The 21,287-nt window shown below is 39.1% G+C and overlaps 1 protein-coding gene across 1 annotated transcript in view; it reads right to left on the reverse strand.

The window, feature by feature from the left end:
• The window catches only part of WDR41 (WD repeat domain 41), a gene marked incomplete at both ends in the record, with an annotated part of 49,618 nt that extends 29,389 nt beyond the window's left edge, over positions 1-20,229 (reverse strand). Inside the window, 3 exons of the mRNA XM_080710229.1 lie at positions 642-690; positions 17,194-17,309; positions 20,179-20,229. Of these exons, the coding sequence (XP_080566355.1) occupies positions 642-690; positions 17,194-17,309; positions 20,179-20,229 (216 nt within the window). The remainder of the gene's footprint in view (positions 1-641; positions 691-17,193; positions 17,310-20,178) is intronic.
• Between the last annotated feature and the right edge of the window lie 1,058 nt (positions 20,230-21,287).

Consider the following 21,287-nt stretch of genomic DNA (forward strand, 5'->3'; position numbering starts at 1 on the left):
AAGCTCTAAATATTTTTGAAAAAGCAGAATTTTTGTTAAATTACTATTAAACATGAGAAGGCTATTCTATTCTGTTATCTTACAAGTTGAAAGAAGAATTATCTCATAAAAACCAGCACTTAATTCACTGTGGAAGTCACTGCATAGTTACTAATGACCTAAATTTTGCTCAATAGGATTAAAGTTTTAGCCAGGCATGGCGGCACAAGCTTGTAATCCCAATATTCAGGAGGCTGAGACCAGAGAATCGTGGTTTGCGGACAGCCTCAGCCTCTTACCCTTCACAACTCAGTGAGACCCTGTTTCAAAAGTTAAAAAGGAATAAAAAAATCAGGTTTGAGGTGTGGCTCGGAGGTAAAATGCCCCTGGGTTCCATCTCTAGTACTGCAAAAAAATAAAAGATTAAAGCTTTTTGTTTTCATAAAATGGCATTTCTCAGGAAAAAAATCTTAGTAAGAAAATATTTCCCACTTTATTATGAAATATTGGTTCCTATCTTAAATGAATTTATCCAAGTAGCCTTTTCAAGTATTAGTCTCAAATGATAACAATATGCAAATATACCCCTACAGATCTATAAATGAATACTCAACTATATTGTCATGTATTTATCACATAATTCATATATAATCAATATGTACCTGGGCATTCCACACAACTACAACTCCATCATCACCAGCAGAGGCAAATCTGATTAGAGAAAAAAAAGATCAAGTAAAAAAAGTTAGAGAAAAAAAGTCAACTCTCTAAATTTAAAGACATAGACTGACAAATTAGATTAAAATTTATAATCCAACTATATGTTGCTTAAAAAAAATACCTTATAGGCAGAAATATTTGCAAGCTAAAGGTAAAAGGATGGAAAAATATATTCCATACAAATGGAGATCAAAAGCAAGCAGAGATAGCTACCCTTCTAGCTGACAGACTTCAAGTCAAAACTTTCCAGAAAAAACAAAAAGAGTCATTTATTTCCAATAAAGGGAACCATCTAACATGAAGATATAACCATAGTAAATATTTATGTCCCCAATATCATCATACCTACGTCTATAAAGAGATACTTCTTGACATGAAGACTTAGATAGACCCTAATACAATAATACTGGGAGACTTCGGCATACTTCTTACACCATTAGTCTGGTCTTCTTGATAAAAGATTAAAGACACTTCAGACCTAAGGAATACTATAAACCAACTGAATCTAACAAACATTTACAAACTATTCCAACAGCTGAATTCATACTCTCCTCAGCTGTTCATGGAAGTTTCTCCAAAACAGACCATATTTTAGAACACAAAAGACTATCAGAAAAAACTTTAAAATTGATATAATTCCTTGCATCATTTCAGATCATAATGGACTGAAACTGAGATCAATGAGAAGTTCCAGAGAAAGTATACAAATACATGGAGATTGAATGATATACTACTAAGTGAATACTAGATCATAGAAGAAATAAGGGAGAAAATTAAAAATTCCTAAAATCAAATGAAAATAGGGACACAACTTACCAAAATCTAGGGGACAGCTTGAAGAACTAATCCCAATGCTTTTCAGATTATTCCATGAAACAGAAAAAGATGGAATACTACCAAATGCATTATATGAAGATAAAGATACCTTGAGAAAATTATAAACCAAGTTCATTGCTGAACACAGATACAAAAATTCCTAATAAAATATTAGCAATTTACATTCAAAACTCATCAAGAAAATAGTATATTTATGAACAAGTTGGCTGCATTCCACAGATACAAAGTTGGTTCAACATACACAAATCAATAAATATAATCCTCAATAGGTGCAGAAAAAGCATTTGACAAAAATCCAACACCCTGTCATAGTAAAAATGCTGAAGAAATTAGGAATAGAAGGAATCTACCTCAATATCATAAAGGCTATATATGATAAACCCAAAGCCAGCATCTGAATGGAGAAAAACTGAAATAATTCCCCTTAAGTTGAGAAACAAGACACGGATGCTAACTATCACAATTCCTTTTCAGAATAGTACTTGAAACTCTAGCCACAACAGTAAGCCAAGAGAAGAAAAGTAAAAAAAAAAAAAAAAAAATTTAAAAGGGAAGAAATTCTTTCACAGAAATTTAAAGGAATTTTAAAGGGAAAGATGAATTGAAATTCTCTTTGCTAATGACATGATCCTATACTTAGATGACAAGAAAAACTTAACCAGAAGACTTCTAGAGTTAAACAGATAAACAGATTCAGCAAAATAGCTAGATACAAAATCAACTTACAAAAGTCATTAGCATTTCTATGCACCAATCATGACTCCACTGGTAGGAAAAATCCAGAAAACAATTCCATTCACAGTAGCCTAAAAAAAAATACTTAGAAATAGATTTAGCCAAGCCGGGCATGGTGGTGCACGCTTGTAATCCCAGCATTCGGGAGGCTGAGACCAGAGGATCGCAGTTCGCGAACAGCCTCAGCTACTGAGTGAGGCCCTCCGCAACTCAGTGAGACCCTGTTTCAAAATAAAGAATAAAAAAAAAAAAAAAAATAGGGCAGGGGGCGTAGCTCAGAGGTCGAATGCCCCTGGGTTCCATCCTCAGATCAGCAAAAGAAACAAGAAAAAAAGAAAGAAATAGATTTAGCCAAGGAGGTAAAACATCTCTACAATGAATTACAATACACTAAAGAGAGACATTAAAGATCTTAGAAGATGGAAAGACTCCCCATGCTCTTGGATAGGCAGAATAAATATACTCAAAATGGCCACTCTAGCTGGGTGTGGTGAAACACACTTATAATCCCAGTATTTGGGAGGTTAAAATAGGAGAATCACAGGTTCAAGAACGCCCTCGGCAAGTAGTGAGACTCTTATCAAGCTAGTGAGACCCTGTTTCAAAATAAAAATTAAATAGGGCTGGAGTGTAGCTCAGAGGTGGAATGCCCCCAGGTTCAATCCCCAGTAAAACACACACACACACACACACACACACACACACACACACACACACACCATTATACCAAAAGCAATCTATAGATTGAATGCAATCCCTATCAAAACACCAATGTCATTGTTCACAGATCTAGATAAGTAAGTCCTAAAATTCATATGGTAAAACAAGAGCCAGAATAGCCAAAGCGGTTCTCAACAACAAGAACCATGCTGGAATCATCACAATACTTAATTTCAAATTATACTACAGAGATATAGTAAGAAAAAAATCACGGTATTGGCACAAAAACAGACATATACAGCAATGGGAATAAGAGAAGATCTAGAAACAAATCCTCATATAATGCCATTCAATTTTAATAAAATACCAAAAACATATGCTGGAGAAAAGATAGCCTTTTCAACAAATGGTGTTAAGAAAACTGGTTATTCATTTGTAGAAAATGGAATTAAACCCCAACCTCTCACTCTGTGTGTCGACTCGAGATGATCAAAGACCTAGAATTAGACCAGAAGCTTTGCAATTAATAGGAGAAAGCAAAGAACCAACACTCTAATATATAGGTATTGGCAGAAACTTCTCAATAAGCCCCAAACAGTTCAGGAAATTAAACAAGAATGAATGAATTGGAAGGCATTAAATTAAAACGCCTCTGTGCAGCTGGGCATAGTGCACGCTTATAGTCCCAGCATCTGGGAGGCTGTGACAGGAGGATCAGGGTTCGCAGACAGCCTCAGCTACTTAGTGAGGCCGTTTGCAACTCAGTGAGACCTTGTTTCAAAATAAAGAATAAAAAATAGGACTGGGGGTATGACTCAAGGAGGTAGAACCCCCCTGGGTTCCACCCCTAGTACTGCAAATAAAATAAAATAAAATAAAATCTTCTGTGAAGCAAAGGAAACCAGCAAGAGTCTAAAGAGAGAGCCTACAGAATGGAAGAAAATTTTTTCAGCTATTCCTCTAAAGGAGGAACTAATATCTAGAATATACAAAGACTTTAAAAGTGTAATGATATAAAAAAATTTTAAAAATGGGCAAGCTGGGCATGGTGGTGCACGCTTGTAATCCCAGCATTTGGGAGGCTGAGACAGGATTGCAGTTCACAGCCAGTCTCAGCTACTTAGTGAGGCCCTCTGCAACTTGTGAGACCCAGTTTCAAAATAAAGAATAAAAAATAGGGCAGGGGGTGTGGCTCGGAGGTGGAATGCCTCTGGGTTCCATCCCCAGACCCATAAAAAATAAAATAAAAAATAAAAATTAGCAGTTGAACTAAATCAACACATCTCAAAAGACAAATGGCCAATAAATATATGAAAAAAAAAATGTTCAACATCATTAGCAATAAGGAAATGCAAATCAAAACTACACTGAGATTTCATTTAACTCAATGAGAATGGTAATCACCAAAAATAGAAACAATAATAAATGTTGTCAGGGATGTGGGGAAATAGAAACTCTTATACATTGTTGATGGGACTGCAGACTAGTACAGCCATTATAGAGATCAATGGGAAGGTTTCTCAGAAGACTGGAAATAGTACCACCATATGACCAGCTGCATCTTTCCAAAGGAATTAAAATCAGACTATTATAATAATACATGCATATCCATGTTTATAACAGCACAATTTACAGAAACCAAATTATGGAACCACCATAGGTGTCCATTAACAAATGAAAGCCGGGTGTGCTGGTGCACGCTTGTAATCCCAGCATTCAGGAGGCTGAGACAGGAGAAGCATGGTACATGGACAGTCTCAGCTACCTAGTGAGGCCCTTTGCAACTCAGTGAGACTCTATTTTAAAATAAAGAATAAAAAATAGGGCTGAGGGTAGAGCTCAGAACTAGAATGCACTTGGGTTCTATCCCCAGTACTGGAAAAAAAAAAAAAGAATGTATCCCAAACCTGTGGTATAGACACACAATGAGATTTTACTCTGCCATAAGAAAGAACAAAATTATGTAATTTGCAGGAAAATGGATGGTGCTTGAGATGATTATGCTAAGTGAGATTAGCTAGTTGCAGAGAGTGAATAGCTGGATGTTTTCTCTCATATGTGGAAGCTAGAGAGAAAATGAAAAAAAGAGCCTCAGATAGAGGAGCAGAGACCCCAGTGGAGGGGCTGGGGAGGGAGGAGGGAGAGACAGCTATGTAATGAAGGTGAGAGTAGGGACACGATGAAGCCACGTTCAAATAATACTATATACACATGTTACACATATGAAACTATCCATGCCGATCTCAATGACCTGTACGGGGAAGGGAAGGGAAGGGGAGGGGAGGGGAGGGGAGGGGAGGGGAGGGGAGGGAAGGGGAGGGAAGGGGATCCGGAGGGAAACACACCTAGTGTTGTATTCATGTATATTCTATCACTCTAAACCTCAGTATAATGCATCATTACAATGCACCAATAAATGTAAAAAAAAAAAAAAAGAAAGAAAAATGGTGACATCTAATTGCTAAGATAAACTAAGAACTATCAGATTTTATCAGTGGTATTTTACTCACAACATTAACGAAAATCGGGTTGTTTAAGCAATTAAATGAATATTTATAAAATACCTTCTGGACTCTGTGACAGGTACTAAGGATCTAAAGATAAATAATGCATTTATGGGGTTAAAAAGTATAACCCAGCAGAAATGTCCAAATGAGGGAGACTGGTGATCTTTAAAGTTCCTCCTTGCTTTACAGTTCTGTGCTTTTAAGATTTCTCTGATAAATGAAGTGAAAGCAAGTTAAGGAATGGACTAAGGGGCAGGAGGTGATGGTCCAAGGCGGGAACATAACCATGTCCTTAGTTTCAACATTTCTGTTCTTTCTCTGTAAAGTTATCTGTTGTTTAAAGCTCCTTTGTCAAGGAGCTCATCTTGACTCCTTGGTCTTTTACATTATGTTGTGTTCATAGTTTGGAAGATTTGAGGTTTTTTTTTTGTTGGTGGCGATTTTTAGAGAAGATGCTTGAAATTTAAAGAGGTAAAAGAGTTATTTCATAGGATCAAGAAAGAGCTGTGATAAGTGTTGCTCTATCTTGTCTCTCACTTCACCTCTCATTCTCTCTCTGTAAATATAGGAACAATAATTACATTCCACAGAGCAAAAGATATCCTCCACACAAGTACTACCAGAAAATAATGTCAAGTAGGATTATTCATCACAGTGACCGTATTGTAATAAAGTCAAGGAAGCCACTGCTCACAAGCAGCAAAGCAGCACAGCGGTGTAATGCTAATCAAACTGTAAGCATGCCAAACGGTTTGTTATTAATGATGTAGAACACAAGTTTGTAAATGAACTTTAACGACTCAGATCTAGTTCAGAGTTGTCCTCATAATAACACTTTCAGGGATTCAGATTCACTGTTTTGGATAAGAAGAGAAAGAGGTAGTGAGACCGAGCAACAGTACGCACTGCATACAAATGGCCACTAATAAATGGCTGGCACTTGGAAAATCTGATGTACTTTCCTGTAAGACTATTAGTAGGTTTCCCAAAATCTGGGTATGCCTGGGAAATCTTCACTTGGGTGAATAGTCTTGGCCACACAGATATTACTGGAGAAAAGTAGAGAACTGAAGCCTTGGACACAGAAGTGTCTGTGTTCCGACAAGAGCGTCAGTTCTAATGGACCCACAGGGGAGGCCCACATTCTCACCACCTGAGTCAAGTAACCGTTTCCCTAACGCTCCACGTGGAGCTTTATGTTCACGTCTCCCCTGCTCAGCGTCTAAATCCCCTAATCTAACTGTGTCTCCATTGGTCAGACACGTCCCATACTCGGTCTCATTTCAAAACCCTATGTTAGATCCCCTATTGCGAGAGCTAAGAGACTTCCCAGGAAATAGGGAACTGCCAAGTACAGTCAGGTGGAAACTGTTAATAATTTTTAAATATAGCACTACCTATCTTTTTAATGAAAAAGCTTAAGACTTCTTAACTAGAAACCATACAGAGTTACTTTTAAATCCATGCCTGACACTTATTATTTCAAAATGTAACCAATAAAAGACCTGAAGATTTTTTTAAAAAATCATCTTAAATTATAAAATACAATTTCTTATATTTACTCACACACATTTTCTGAATCTGAATGTTAAAAGGCTCCTTGAATATTAAAAAGTAGTTGCTGGAAGTAGATCTTTAATAGCTTATGTTTCTGGGCCCATTGATTTCTTTTTACCTGCACAGTGATGGCAGGGCGGGCAGGATTCAAGGTCCTGAGCTTTCTTTGGTATAAGACATCGATTTCTATTGATTCTTTAAACTCTTATAATTGCTTTTCTCCCGTTTGGAAGGCTGTAGGTTTAAAATACACACTTCTTCTAGCCCTGCTTTTTAACTTCTCATTATTGTTTTATCATGTTTGAATCTCACAGTGAGAGAAGACTGAAGTACGGAGAGTTTAGAAATGCACTTCACCTCAGCCTTAACTCAACCAGCAACGAGCAAAAGTTAAATCTAAACAACGCTCAGTAATCATGCATGAGATCGCAGCCAATTTCTTACTGCCCAGACGTCAGTCACCCTGCTGGCAGATTATTCAGGCCTTGCAATTCCCTTCTACGTATTATACCGCTGCCTTTTATATTGTCTTCTGGTCATTTCAGTATTGAGTGCTACCTCCTTGAAAAAGGAAACATAAGGCTTTAAAATGCAAAACAGTATGACTTTGCTATATATTGGCGTCTCCCCTACAATAACTAATGAAAAGTTAGGAGATCACACATGGACTACAATTAGCCATCCTGCTATGAAGGATAACTAGAAACTACATGTGTTATATCAGTTTATCTAAAACCAAACCTTGGCGGAGTAATTAAAGGGTTCATAAAATTTAAGCTATTTAATGTAAGGAAGAATGGTGACTATATACTGTTGTGACATTTTATATAGTAATTAAAGAAAAACACCCTAACAGAATTTAAGATGTAAGCCTCCGTATACAATTTTGGGGGGAAAATGCATCTTTCCTCATTAACACAAAATGTACTAGTGAGATTCTGTTGCCAGGGTTAGAGAAAGGCCAAGATGAACACAGGGCTCTCAAAATTGAGTGATCATTTAGAAACGCACTGTCCTTTAGCAAATTTAAGGCATCAATTGCAAGACACGGTTATTGTATGTACCAATAAGGAAAAAATGCTGCCAGTTATAACTGAAAGATACCATCCACTATATAATATCTCCAAATTTTAAAGCAATAAAAGGAGCAAAACTGTGCTTCTTAGACCCAATAAAATAAAGTTATTACAGTATTATTGATCTTTATAGTATAGCACTTTCTAGTCTGACAAATCTGATTTATCTTTGGCAGAATTAATATGCTAAATAATGCTTACTGAATTAATAAATTAACGAATAAGCAAACATTGAAGTGTCACAGGGCCCTGTGAGACAGAAACTTTAAAGGCATTACTGAAACCTCATCTTTTCCCTTTTTTTTTTTTTTTTTTTTTGTGGTACTGGGGTTCCTGGAAACCCTTCTATCTCCGGGCTACACTCCTAGACCTATTTTTTTTATACTTTTTTTATTTGGAAACAGGGTTTCTTAAGCCAGCGTGGCTGGCTTCGAACCTGCGCGGTCCTCCTGTCTCCGCCTCCCAAGCGTGGAGATTACAAGCGTGCGCCACCACGCGCGGCTCATCTTTTCCTTTTATCATTACTAATGCATCAACTTATTGCCACAACAAAATTATAAATTAAAAAAAATGTAAACCCTTCTAAAACCCACCACATAAAAGTATAATCCTTTTATTTTTTCCAAATTCCTACCTGATCCTTATGTGTAATCCTTTAACTTTTATTAACTTCAAACCAAGTCGTTAAAAATACTCTTTGTGACTGCACAATTAAATAAGCAAAAATTATATGTATGAAAAACAAGTTTAACAAGGTAAAGCATCGTTTAATGAAGACCTATAGCAGACTTCCCAGAATGTTTGATCTTCTTCTCCACTAATTATGAGAAGTAAATTTACTGAGTCATTCATTCAATAAGTACTTATTAAACACTATCTGTATATATTCTTTATCCTCAAAATAAGGATCAATAAGAGAGATATTTATGGCTTTTCAAGAACTCAACCTAGCAGCATTATTGATACTTTGGGTCTAGAGCATAAGTCCATCAAAAGTTCTCACAGTAATTTCAATTTATAGAAATCATTCCCTCTAAACACCTTCTCTTTGAATACCTCAGAGAAAGTACCTGTATTCTTGCCAACTATGTGCTGAAAGTATGGCAAAGCTTCACAAATATTTGTATAAAACAAAATGATGTCACAAGTAATTTCTATGTCTATTACTTTATTTCATTGTTCTTACTCCTGTGAAGCCATTTCAATTAAGTCAAAGACCCATACCTTGTAATTGGCTGATATGTCTCTACAATCTTTTATTCTATTAATCTGTTCCCCATCTATTTTTCCTTGCAATTTATTTATTGGGGGAAAGTCATTTGTCTTACAGAGGTCTTACCATCTGCACTGTGCCGTCTCCTTTACCCAGATTGTCATTTAACATGTGCTGCTGTCCCGTGTGTGTGTGTATGTGTTACTGGGGATGGAACACAGTGGCTTTTCTACCTCCAGGCTATACTCTCAGACCTGTTTTATACTTTATTTGGAAACAGGGTCTCACTAAGTTGCTGAGAGCCTCACTCAGTAGCTGAGGCTGGCTTCGAACCTGTGTGATCCCCTTGTCTCAGCCTCCCAAGCGCGGGGATTACAAGCGTGCGCCACCACGCCCAGCCTCCCCCATATTTTTAGTAGAGTGATAGTTAGATCTGAGGACTTAATCAGAGTCAAACTTGACTTTTTGGTTAAGATCACATCATGGGCAGTTTATATTCTGCTACGGGAAATATGATTGTTGTCAGTCTTTTTGTGTGGAGGCCTGAATCTGTTTTTTATTTGAAGGGGTTCACCAGTATACAATCCCAAAACTATCCCACTCTAACCTAAGAATTATATTCAGCTAAAGCCAAGTAAGGGAAAGACACAGGCCAAGCTCACTGCCCTCATATCTACTGAACATAGAACACAAATGGCCCTTGTGAAGGCACTGCAGCCCTGCCACACTTCCCGTGTCAGGGTGGGGCAACCATACCACCAGAGCTGAGATGGCAAATGGCAGTGACTTGCTGACTAGCCCTTTCCTGCTATGAGTTTCCTCCATGCACTTGCTTCCCATAGTCTCCCCACAATTTGACACTGCAAGAGACTAAGTCCCCTTCTGTTGTCTTGTCATTTCTCAACACATAGAATGCCCTGTCTTGAAGATGCCACATAAGCCACATTTTCACTGTCCATTCAGTTCCTCATCATCATCACAGTTCAAGCACTGCGCTGTGTGTATGCACTGTGCACGCATTATACTTATTAACCTTTTGTCAGTTTAACTTGCAGTAATCCTGCCAATGAGTCTAAGATATGTACAGAAAAAGCTTCATTTTCCTCACCTACCCATTAAAAGGCACAAAGTCATAATATTCCAATGCGATCACTGTTCCTTCTTTGAATTCTTCTATAAAGAGACATTTCTTCTCACCAAGTTTTACTGATCCCAAGACAGTTCGAGTAAGAAAAACCGTACAGGACTTGACTCCCTCGCTCCTTTCTTTACCAATTTTCAAAAAGGGATTTAGTTCCCTAGCATTCACCAAAGGTAACCAGTGAGTTCTGTTTTATAAGGACCATTAAGAACACATGTGATATGTTGCAATCCATGATGCTATCCCTACTCAAACTGTCAGATGGATTTTTTATAGCTGTATTTTAAAAATGTTCAAGGTAATAATTTTCAAATACTTGTTTTTGTAACCGAGTGATACTGTTTTTACCTACAAATTATACAATTTTACTGCCAGGGTGACAGAATTTGAAACTGATACTATCATACACTTGCAGTCCTTATCCCAAAGTTTAATTATATGTTACTGTATGAAGCAGCAATTACCTTTCCACTCACTCTTATCATCCTGTCAAACCTTGCAACATCTTAGCCAACTAAACAAAATTCAGTTACTTTTCTAAAATATGGTGAAGAGGACAAAATACAAGTCAGAAAAAGTAGAGAGGGTGGCATATACATGTGCAAGACAAACTGCCGTTCTCCCCTTCCATGACCCAAAATACTACCCCAAACACTGCAAACTGAATATGCAAATTCACCACAAAAAGTCTTGGATATCAAATAGGGATGTTGTTTTGTTTTTTTGGTAACCAAGAGGTCTAAATGCAAATGGTACCAGATGATGTACACACTTAAAATATTGCCAGATATGTCTGTTTTGTTATTAGTATTGTGACTGCTGAAATTCATGATTAAAAAAATCCTGTTTATGTCTTTATTTAGGAACAAGTTCCTTTGCATTTCTGAATATCATACTAACTTTTTCAAACCATCAAAAACTTTTTTGTGTATGTGGTACTGGGAATAGAATCCAGGAGCAGTCTACCTCCGAACTACACTCCCAGCCCAATTTTTTATTCTTTATTTGAAACAGCGTCTCACTAAGTTGCAAGGGGCGTCACTAAGTAGCTGAGGCTGTCCTTGAACTGCGATCCTCCTGTCTCAGCCTCACAAATGCTGGGATTACAAGTATTCGCCAATATGCCCGGCTTCAAAAAACTATTAATCAGTGTCAATAGTTATGGTTTCTTAAAACAGCTGTCCAAAGGCATGGTCCATATTAGTATATTTGTGGACTTTAAAAATCAGTAGCACAACTTACAACTATGGAAGTATAGCTGAATCAAAGATAGGCCTTCCAGATTCTCTTTCAAGAGAGGACTAGCTGTCCAGCTCTGAGGAATGTGGCTGTCTGTCTTGACTACCTCTGGATGTTGACTTGAAGACCCATTTCAGCCAAAGTCATCCTAACTCACTGTGGTCATCCATACAGTCGCTGGGGGTTAAGCAAGATGGCAGAAGCCAGGGGCACATTCTTCTTGCATGACCCTCAGCAAAGGGCTAAGCGTAGCAGTCACACAAAGCTGTAATTATCTCCATATAGAACAGAACTCCTCTCAGGGGCAATCCTTCCTCCAGAGCTGTCGGTGAGGCTGGCAGATTCTCACACCTGCTCCCTGGCCCGAGACAGCTCCCCATCCCAGCCCACTTCCTCCTCCTTCTCTGGCTGGCCCCTGTCCCCAGGAGGCCCTGTACATACTCAACTCCATTTCAGGTGAGGGAATTTGGAGGCTCTAAGCCATCTTCAGTACCGATCTCTATTCTCTGAATGTTGATACGTGAGAAAGAATAGTCTTGGCTTAAGAATATCATCTTATAGGTGGAGCATACTGTTTTCAGTGGATTATCAAGCAACGCTGAGTTTGTTTGCTGTGAATGTGCGGCTCCCCCGCTACCCTAGAGGTGTGCTTTGTTCTCCAGCTGGCACTTCATGGGTCACCTGATTCTTTTCCAGTCATGATCGCCATCCTACATAACCTTGTCTGTTTCCTGGAGGAGCAAGGAATGGTCAAATGAGCAACAGAGAAAACTATTCTTAAAATGTGTTATGAACTCAGTTTAGTTTAATGTGTCAAATGCCAGAGTATTACATGCAATTTTAGCACAGTCCATTTTTTGGAAGAGTCTTGCTGAGGCTTAGCCTTCTTTAGTGATCTCCCAATCAATATGACCCTCACTTCATGTTCAAAAACTACCAAAGAAGAAAAGAAAAGGCAGCTGTCTGTTAGGTTATACAGGATTTATTTGGTATCTTCAAAAACCAATCTGAGAAAATTTTCCACTCACTGATTTTAGCTGAGCCACCAAGAAAACAAGAAAATCCTTCTGCAAAATTTTCAATAAAATGATATTATCTAAAGACCTGAAGCGTGAAACCTGGATTACAACAGCTGGAAAAAAAAAAAAAAAACAGAATGTAATGCCTACAAAAACTAAATAAAAACATAAAAGTATAATGATATAAAATTTATTTTAAAAATGGAAAGTAATTTCTACAACTTGATAGTACACTAATATGTACATGTATAAAAATAAAGATAATTCTAAACTATCTAAAAGTGAAAACATTCTATCAATATGCACAATTATGAGTTGAAGAATTTTTAAATAGTAAAAACATTAAGCTTTTAATTCTCTTCATGAAAAACAATCACTAGTTTGTAGATGTTCGTATGTCCATTTTGTATCTTATGTGTAAGAATGACTCTTTAATTCTTATTTTTTACTACAAAATTAATTATTTAATTTAAATGTTTTGAAATTTTGCAATTAAATGGAGTGAAAACTCTATGGTCTGCAACTGAAAATATTATACTAATTATATGTGAATTTTGAAACAGTAATGACTTGAGTACATAGAATTAAATGTGATTCATGAAGTCAGATCATCACTGTATGGCAAAAACCAAAACACAGGCTTTTTCATCTATTGTAGACATTTAGTAGGCATTTAAATTCACTATGAGAAATAGCAAACATGGCCTGAAATTATTCCCTCCTTATGCCCACCATTTACAATAGGAAATAGTTGTCCCTCCCATCCAGAGGCAGAATTTATTTACCTACCTAGTGAAGTTACGTCAGCTCCTGACTTCCTTTGACCAACAAAACCACAATAAACAGAACATAAGTGGAGACAGAAGTGCCTTCCTTTGGGGTTTGCCCTTCTCCTGAGCAGAACACTATGTTAACAAGAACATGAGACACCACATGGAAGAAGGAGGCGATCACCGCAGCTGGGACCACTGTAGACCAGCTAGCCCTGGCCAGTCCACCAAGTTGACCATAGATGGCTAAAACCCAGCTACGATCAGCTGATGCTGGCACAAAGAGACACGTCCAACTGAGCCTAGCCCAAACTGCAGAATGAGCTAAATAGATAGTGGTTGTTTTGTTTAAAACCACTAGTTATCAATGGCCCTGCCCTAACCCAACAGATATACTAATATACAACTCTTTATTGTTTACAGAATATTTAGTCTATCATTGAATAACTGAAGTATATGCCGGGCGTGGTGGCGCACGCTTGTAATCCCCGCGCTTGGGAGGTGGAGACAGGAGGATCGCGCAGGTTCGAAGCCAGCCGTGCGCTGGCTTAGGAGACCCTGTTTCCAAAATAAAAATGTAAAAATAGGTCTGGGAGTGTAGCCCCGAGGTAGAAGGGCTTCCAGAAACCCCAGTACCACCAAAAAAAAAAAAAAACCAAGTATACATGAGCGGCACTGTGGGAAAAATGTGATCAAATATCTATTAGCATTTGTCCAATGACCATTATTCTACTAGTTGGCCCTTCCTACAGATTCTTCTCCTAAGAATAGTATAAGTATAGCCATGAGCTGGGCATGGTGGTACATGCCTGAAATCCCTGCACTTGGGAAGCTGAAACAGGAAGATAGCAGGTTTAAGATCAACTTCAGCAACTTAGTGAGACGCTCAGCAATTCAGTGAGACCCTGTTTCTAAATAAAAAATAAAATAGGACTAAGGGTGTGGCTCAAAAGTAGAATATCCCTGCACTTCTTTTTTTTTTTTTTTTTTTTTGGTGGTACTGGGGTTCCTGGAAGCCCTTCTACCTCTGGGCTACACTCCCAGACCTGTTTTTATATTTTTATTTGGAAACAGGGTCTCTTAAGCCAGCACGGCTGGCTTCGAACCTGCTTGATCCTCCTGTCTCCGCCTCCCAAGCACGGGGATTACAAGCGTGCGCCACCACGCCCGGCGAATATCCCTGGACTTAATCCCTAATATCATAAAAAAAAAGAATAGTTAAGAGGTATTTCCATAGAGAAAAAATAGTAAACACCAATCTTAAAAATCTATATAAAATTTAAAGACCAGATCCTGAAGATATGCTGTATATTTATTACTCCTCCTAGACAAATGATTTTATGATTCCTTAAGAACTAACTTTAGTGATTATAATAAATTAGTTGGATTTTTTTTAACCTAGAAACTTACTAAGGCAAAATACAACTTTAGCTATCCACACTTCTACAGGTACAGAAATAGTTTCCCATGGAAATGATCATTTAAATAAGTAAATGGAGCTCCTCTAAGGACATAGCCGAAACAACTGCTACCAAACAGACTAGAAGAGTATCACACTATGTTAAACACACTAAGATCTGGGTAGCTTGCACTGCAACAGAAAATAGTGCTAACAGGCTAGTAGCATATAAATAAGAGGCGAGTCTTTTCAAGCAAAAGCTGAGAAACAAAGTCTATAATAACTTCATTGGCCTTTGTCCCTGACTCCTAGAAGAAAGCCCCTAAACTTTTGGAATTTCCTGCGTGATAGGGCTGTCTTCATTATTCATGGTTGGTCCCTTGGACCACATCCGAGTTTATGCTAACAGGTGGATTCCCTATGGGATTCTAGGAAACTTGAGAATGGAGGCTGATCATACTGGAAAGATGAATTGTGAGATTAGGAGATCTGGAATTTGTGCTATTGCCACAGGGTACCGGATTGAACTCCCAGTCTCCTGGGGAGGGGAGTGGGAATCTGAAATAGAGTGCAAATCGTGTAATCAATGAGTCATACAATAATGCCTGCACAACAAAGCCCCAATAAAAACCTGGAGCCCTCAAAGCTCAGGTGAGCTTTCTTGTAGGTGATACACTCTGATGTACCAGGAGAACAACAAATCCTGAGAAAATGAGGACTCTGCATTTGGGGCCCTCCTAGACCTCTCCATCTCTTTACCTGGCTGGTCCTGGTTTGTATCCTTTATAATAAAAATGCAATCATAAGAACAGTGCATTCCTGACTTCAGTAAGTCATTCAAAGAAATGACCAAACTTGAGTGGCAGTGGGAACTTGTAGCCAGCTGGGAACCCAGATCAGGCTAGTGTCCAATGTGATGGAAGAGTTGTGGAGGACTGTGTCTTTCACCTGTGGAATCTGACCTAACTCCACATAGACTCGGAACTGCACTGCACATGGTAAAAATAACTAAATACCAAAGACACAGAAAAGCAGAAAGAAGGTCCATAGACCTAGCCAGTTAGGAATAAAATCACATTATCAGTCACTTACAGAACAACAACAAAAACAGGTGTAAAGGCAAGAGAGATGTATAGAAGAACTGGTGGAGAGAACAAAGTGGTACTGGGATGAGGATAAGATGCAGTGTCTATACCTAATAGCATGGGGAGTCATTCATTGACTTAACAACTATCTATTAATTACCTGCTACATGTAAGACTCTATACCAGGTACTAAGAATATTGTGGTGAATAAGAAAAACATAGCCCCACTCTCATGAAGCTCATATTCTACAGGGAAAGATAAAATCTTAAAAATTATACCATTAATGTAATTGTAGCTGAAAAAGGGCTTAATAAATATACAGATCAGGAAAAACTTAAGTATACAACCTTAAAACCTGTACACCATCTCTATTTGCAAATATATTAAACAATATATATATATATATATATATGTTACAAAAAATGTATGCAATAATGCACATTTTAAGGAGTTTCAGCAATAACAAAAATTTTAGGTAAAGCCTATACTTCACCCTCCACTAAAGTTGCACATTCCTAGTTGGTACCTACCTGACTATTTAAACATTTGCCAGTTGTAACTCCCATCCAGATTTTAAAGTCATTCTCTTCTTCTACACTAAAAGAGTACTTCTGATAACTCAATAACAAAACAAAACAAATATCATACTCAGATTTCCTAATGTGACACTAATTTGGGGGGGGGGAAACTTTTAGGTACATAATTCTATCAAGATGCGGAAGTCAATTTCAATTTCTATTAAATGCTACATTTTTAAGTTGCAAGTTGCTTTGCATTTTTCCACTTACTGATGACCAGAGTTTTGAAATTTTAGAAAGGATAGATTAATTTTAAAGCTGGTGGTTTTTTTTGTTTTGTTTTGTTTTTTGGTGGCACTGGGGTTCCTGGAAGCCCTTCTACCTCCAGTCTACACTCCCAGACCTATTTTACTTTCGGAAACAGGGTCTCACGCCAGCATGGCTGGCTTTGAAACTGCGCGATCCTCCTGTCTCCGCCTCCCAAGCGCGGGGATTACAAGTGTGTGCCACCACGCCCGGCTAAAGCTGGTGTTTTTTTGAGGGTCTTTTTTTTTTCTTTTTTTTTTTTAATCTTTTGTCTTTTTGGAACTAGGATTCAAACCCAGAGCGCCATACCTACAAGGCAGGCAGGTGATTTGGCACTGAGCTACATCCCAGCCCCTAGAAATGTTTTTAATATAAAATTTATTTTAAAAATCTCTAATACCTTAGTGGATTAGACAACTAGAGTTTCTTACCTGTAGTCATCTAACTGTACCAGAAATCGTACAATATCATGATGAGCTTGCAGTACAAGCAGTTCAGTGTAGGGGTTCTGGGTTTGCTCTTCACCTATTGTCTGTAAAGGAGATTTCTTGTGATAGAAAAAGAGAGAAAGATAAATGATTTATTACTACATGGTATATATTTAAGAATACAAGATTTTAAAATCCACAAATTTATGTTCTAAAACCAAGTATTCATTCCCCTAATATCAAGTAACTAATAATTCCACATAAAGTATTTCTCTTACCACAAATTCATAAATTTTAGTGTTTTCCTGTCATAATAAATTTACAAAAGAGGTGAATTTTATTTTGCGTATATTGAATCTCATTGAAGCTAACTTTAAAAACTAATGGCCCAATCCAACTCAATTACTTTAGAATGAGTTTTTCAATTAAAACTTGTCAGAAATAAAGCTGCAGACCAAATGGATACAATATAGATTGGAATAGTCCATCTCAGGCACTCGATACACGTTTGCTAAAAGGAATAAAGGAAGGAATGATATCATTTCAGACTCATGAATTCAACTCTGGATAACAAGATTTATAAAGGTAACTGCTAACATGTACAGAGTATTATATAGCTGAGTATACGGCAGACACTATGCTGCGCATATATGCCATGTAATAATAATTCTGTAAGCTGAGTCTTATTAACCCCACTTTTGGAGTCCAACTCAGTATTATTTCATTATAAAACCCTTGTTCTTAACTTCTAAACCAAAGCTTCTCAATCTTGACACTGCTGACACTTTGGACCAATAATTCTTTTTTGTTGAACGCTATGCTGTGCATTTCAGGATATACTGCAAAGTGCCTGGTCTCTACACACTGAATGTCAATAGGAAACACCCCATTCCACCCCTCACTCTTCCCACCCCTGTAGGCTATGACTACCAAAAATGTCCCCCCCCCCGCAATGGAGGGATCACCCTAAGACTGAGAACCACTGCTTAAACTAGAAGCCTGGATACAAAAGATCTTGCATAAATTGGGGAAATATGTGCTCCGATAATATGCGAATTCAAAGCAGTTACACAACTAAAGTACTGCTGGCTACAAGAAGAAATGTATAAATTAACACATTAGTGTTTTCTGGGGAAAAAAATACCTCACAAAAGCAATTTCATGTTTATCTCCTCTCATCTAGCGGAGGTTCTGATAAGTAAAATAAAAATAAGAAATCTGAAAACAGAATCAACTGCTTCCCCCAAATGACAGTTTACCAGGAATGGCAAAATTCACTAATAAAATTATATGATCAATCAGGTTAATACTGAATTGTCATATATATATGGTATATAGTTCAGTGACCCACAATTCTTTCATGACCTGAAGGATTTCAGACTCATTTGAAATGAATGTGGTTTTTAAAAAACTGACAGTAAACTTCCACTAAAAAGATATGAGGAAGTTAAAAATGAGAAGTTAGGCTGCTTACTCGCAATCTCATTTTTTACTCCTTTTTTCCTTTTTGTGGTACTGGGGATTGAACTCTGGAACATTCTACCTCCGAGCTACATCCCCAGCCCTGTTTTATTTTTTACTTTTAAACAGTCGAATCCTGCCAGTTGTGGTGGCACAGCTTGTAATCCCTGTACTTGGAAGGCTGAGACAGGAGGATCACAGGTTTGAGGACAGCCTCAGCTACTTAGTGAGGCCCTCTACAACTTGGTGAGACCCTGTTTCAAAATAAAGAATAAAAAATAGGGCTAGGGGTAGAATAGGCTTGGAGGGAGAATGCCTCTGGGTTCCATTCCCAGTACTGAGAAATAGTCAAATACTTCCTATGAGAAATAAAATGGAATAAAATATAAATTTTGTTCCTGCATGGCATATGAAATAAACTCCAGAACCCAATATTTTAAGGCAGCAAAATTATTATAAACGTAAATGTCATCATATGTTCTAGTCAATTATTGAGGCCCGTGAAGAAAATGTAATTAAGGAACCCCAAGAGCAGTTAATTAGAAAATGGTTTCCATGCCAGATGTGGTGGTGCAGGCCTAGAAACCCAGTACTTGAGAGGCTGAGACAGGAGGACTTGCAGATTTGAGGCTAGCTTCGGCAATCCAGCAAGGCCCTCAGCAACTTAGTGAAATCCTGTTTCAAAATACAAAATACTAAAAAATTGGGTTGGGAGCGTAGCTCAGAGGTAGAATGCCCCTGGGTTCTATCCCCCAGTACCGCAAAAATAAATAAATAAATAAATAAATAAATAAATAAATAAATAAATAAACCGGGTGTAGTGGAGCACGTTTGTAATCCCAGCATTTGGGAGGCTGAGACAGAAACTCGGTTCCTAGACAGCCTCAGCTACTACTTAGTGTTGCCCTTTACAACGTAGTGAGATCGTTTCAAAATAAAGAACAAAAATAGGGCTGAGAGTATAGCTCGAAGGTAGAATGCTCCTGGGTTCCACCCCCAGTACCACAAAAAAAAAAAAAAAGATAAAATAGGACTGGGGTAAAATAGCTCAGAGGTAGAATGCCGCTGGGTTCTATCCTCAGTACCAAAAAAGAAAAAGATTTTATAACTTTGAAGCAAATTATTGTTAAATAATTGCATGCTTCTAAGATAAGTAACCAAATCAATTTTACATTCCCTGAGCAAATACCAGTTGATGCTGGGAAGAGGTACGAATTCAAATAGAGTGGAGCCCTGCAGCCACCCGCCTCGGTATCTAGTTAAAGTCGGGTCTGTTTAACTGGGAAGGCTGCGGGCTCCCGCCGGCCGGCCTGGACCCAGACAGCGGGGCGCGGGCGGCCGCGCATGCGCGTGGGCTCGGGGCCGGACCTCGCGGGTCTGCAGGGCGGGACCCCGCGCGCGGCCCCGAGACCCCGCGCGCGGCCCCGAGCCCCGCGCGCACGCGCAAGGCCCCGCCCCGCCGGCCGCTCCGCGAGCAGGGCGCCACCCGGCCTCCCGGGCGCCGCGGGCTCGGGTCGCTCGGTTTACCTCGGCCAGGCCCTGCGGCTCGCGGCCTCCCCCGATCAGCCATCGCAACATCCGGCCAGCCGCGGCGTCTCGCGGGGTGCAGGCCCCGGCACCCCGAAAACCAGCCCCGGAGACGCTGGCAGCCCAGCCCAGTGGCCTGGGAGTGGAGGAGGAGGAATTATGGTCCTCGGGCGCTCCCGTACGGCCTCCGAGACTGGGTTCGGGAAGCGCCGCCGAAGCCCGGCCCCGAGTGCGCACGCGCGTTGCCTACTCGGCGCGGGAGCTTGAGCGGCCCCTGGCGGACGTGCGCAGCGCAGCACCGAGCCCGCCCGCGGCCCCCGCAGCAGTGAGCTCTCTGGTTGTGGCCAGAAGGGGTGGTGCCCTTCCTGAGCTCATGACCCCACAGCCTCCCCCGGCTTCCCCAGGGCTGCCTGAGGGCTGGCTGGAGAAGGGGTACTGCAACAGAGTTTGTTATCTGCAGAAATATGGTGGCTCGGTGTAACCAGATGAAATTGGCCTAAAGTCGGTTGTGTGCCAGACTACAGGGACTGTGCCAAGACTTCACACTAATCTCATAACCCTAGAGTTCTTATTATATAGGCCAAGAAACTAAAGCACGGAAAGATAAAAATCGTTTGTCTAAAGATAACAGCTGGGAAGTAGAATTGGAACCCAATCCCCCAGCTCCACAACTAGTTCTCGACTATGTTCTATACTAACACAGAATCTTGCTAAAAGTAGAAGCCATTTCGTATACTATTTATTTATTTATTTATTTATTTATTTATTTATTTATTTATTGCTGTGCTGGGAATCGAATCGAGGGCATTATGCATGCCGGGCAACAACTCTTATCACCGAGCTAAAGCCCCAGTCCCAGATGCTGTATTTCGACTAAACTTTCTTAGGCCATCAGAGGTCTGTGGTTCTCCACCCTGGATGCATATCAGAATTACCCGGTCTGCTTTAGCAAAGCATAGGTTTAAGAAAAATGTAGGTTCCTGGTTTCTAACCCAGACTTAAAAAGACAGTCCCTTTGGCTAGAGCATAGAATCAGGGTTTAAGGAATGTCTGGTAGATAATTCTCATGCGTAGCAAGGTTTGAGAATAATGATCCAAGGATTACATAC

Source organism: Muscardinus avellanarius (assembly GCF_963383645.1).
Source record: "Muscardinus avellanarius genome assembly, chromosome: 1".
NCBI lineage: Eukaryota > Metazoa > Chordata > Mammalia > Rodentia > Gliridae > Muscardinus > Muscardinus avellanarius.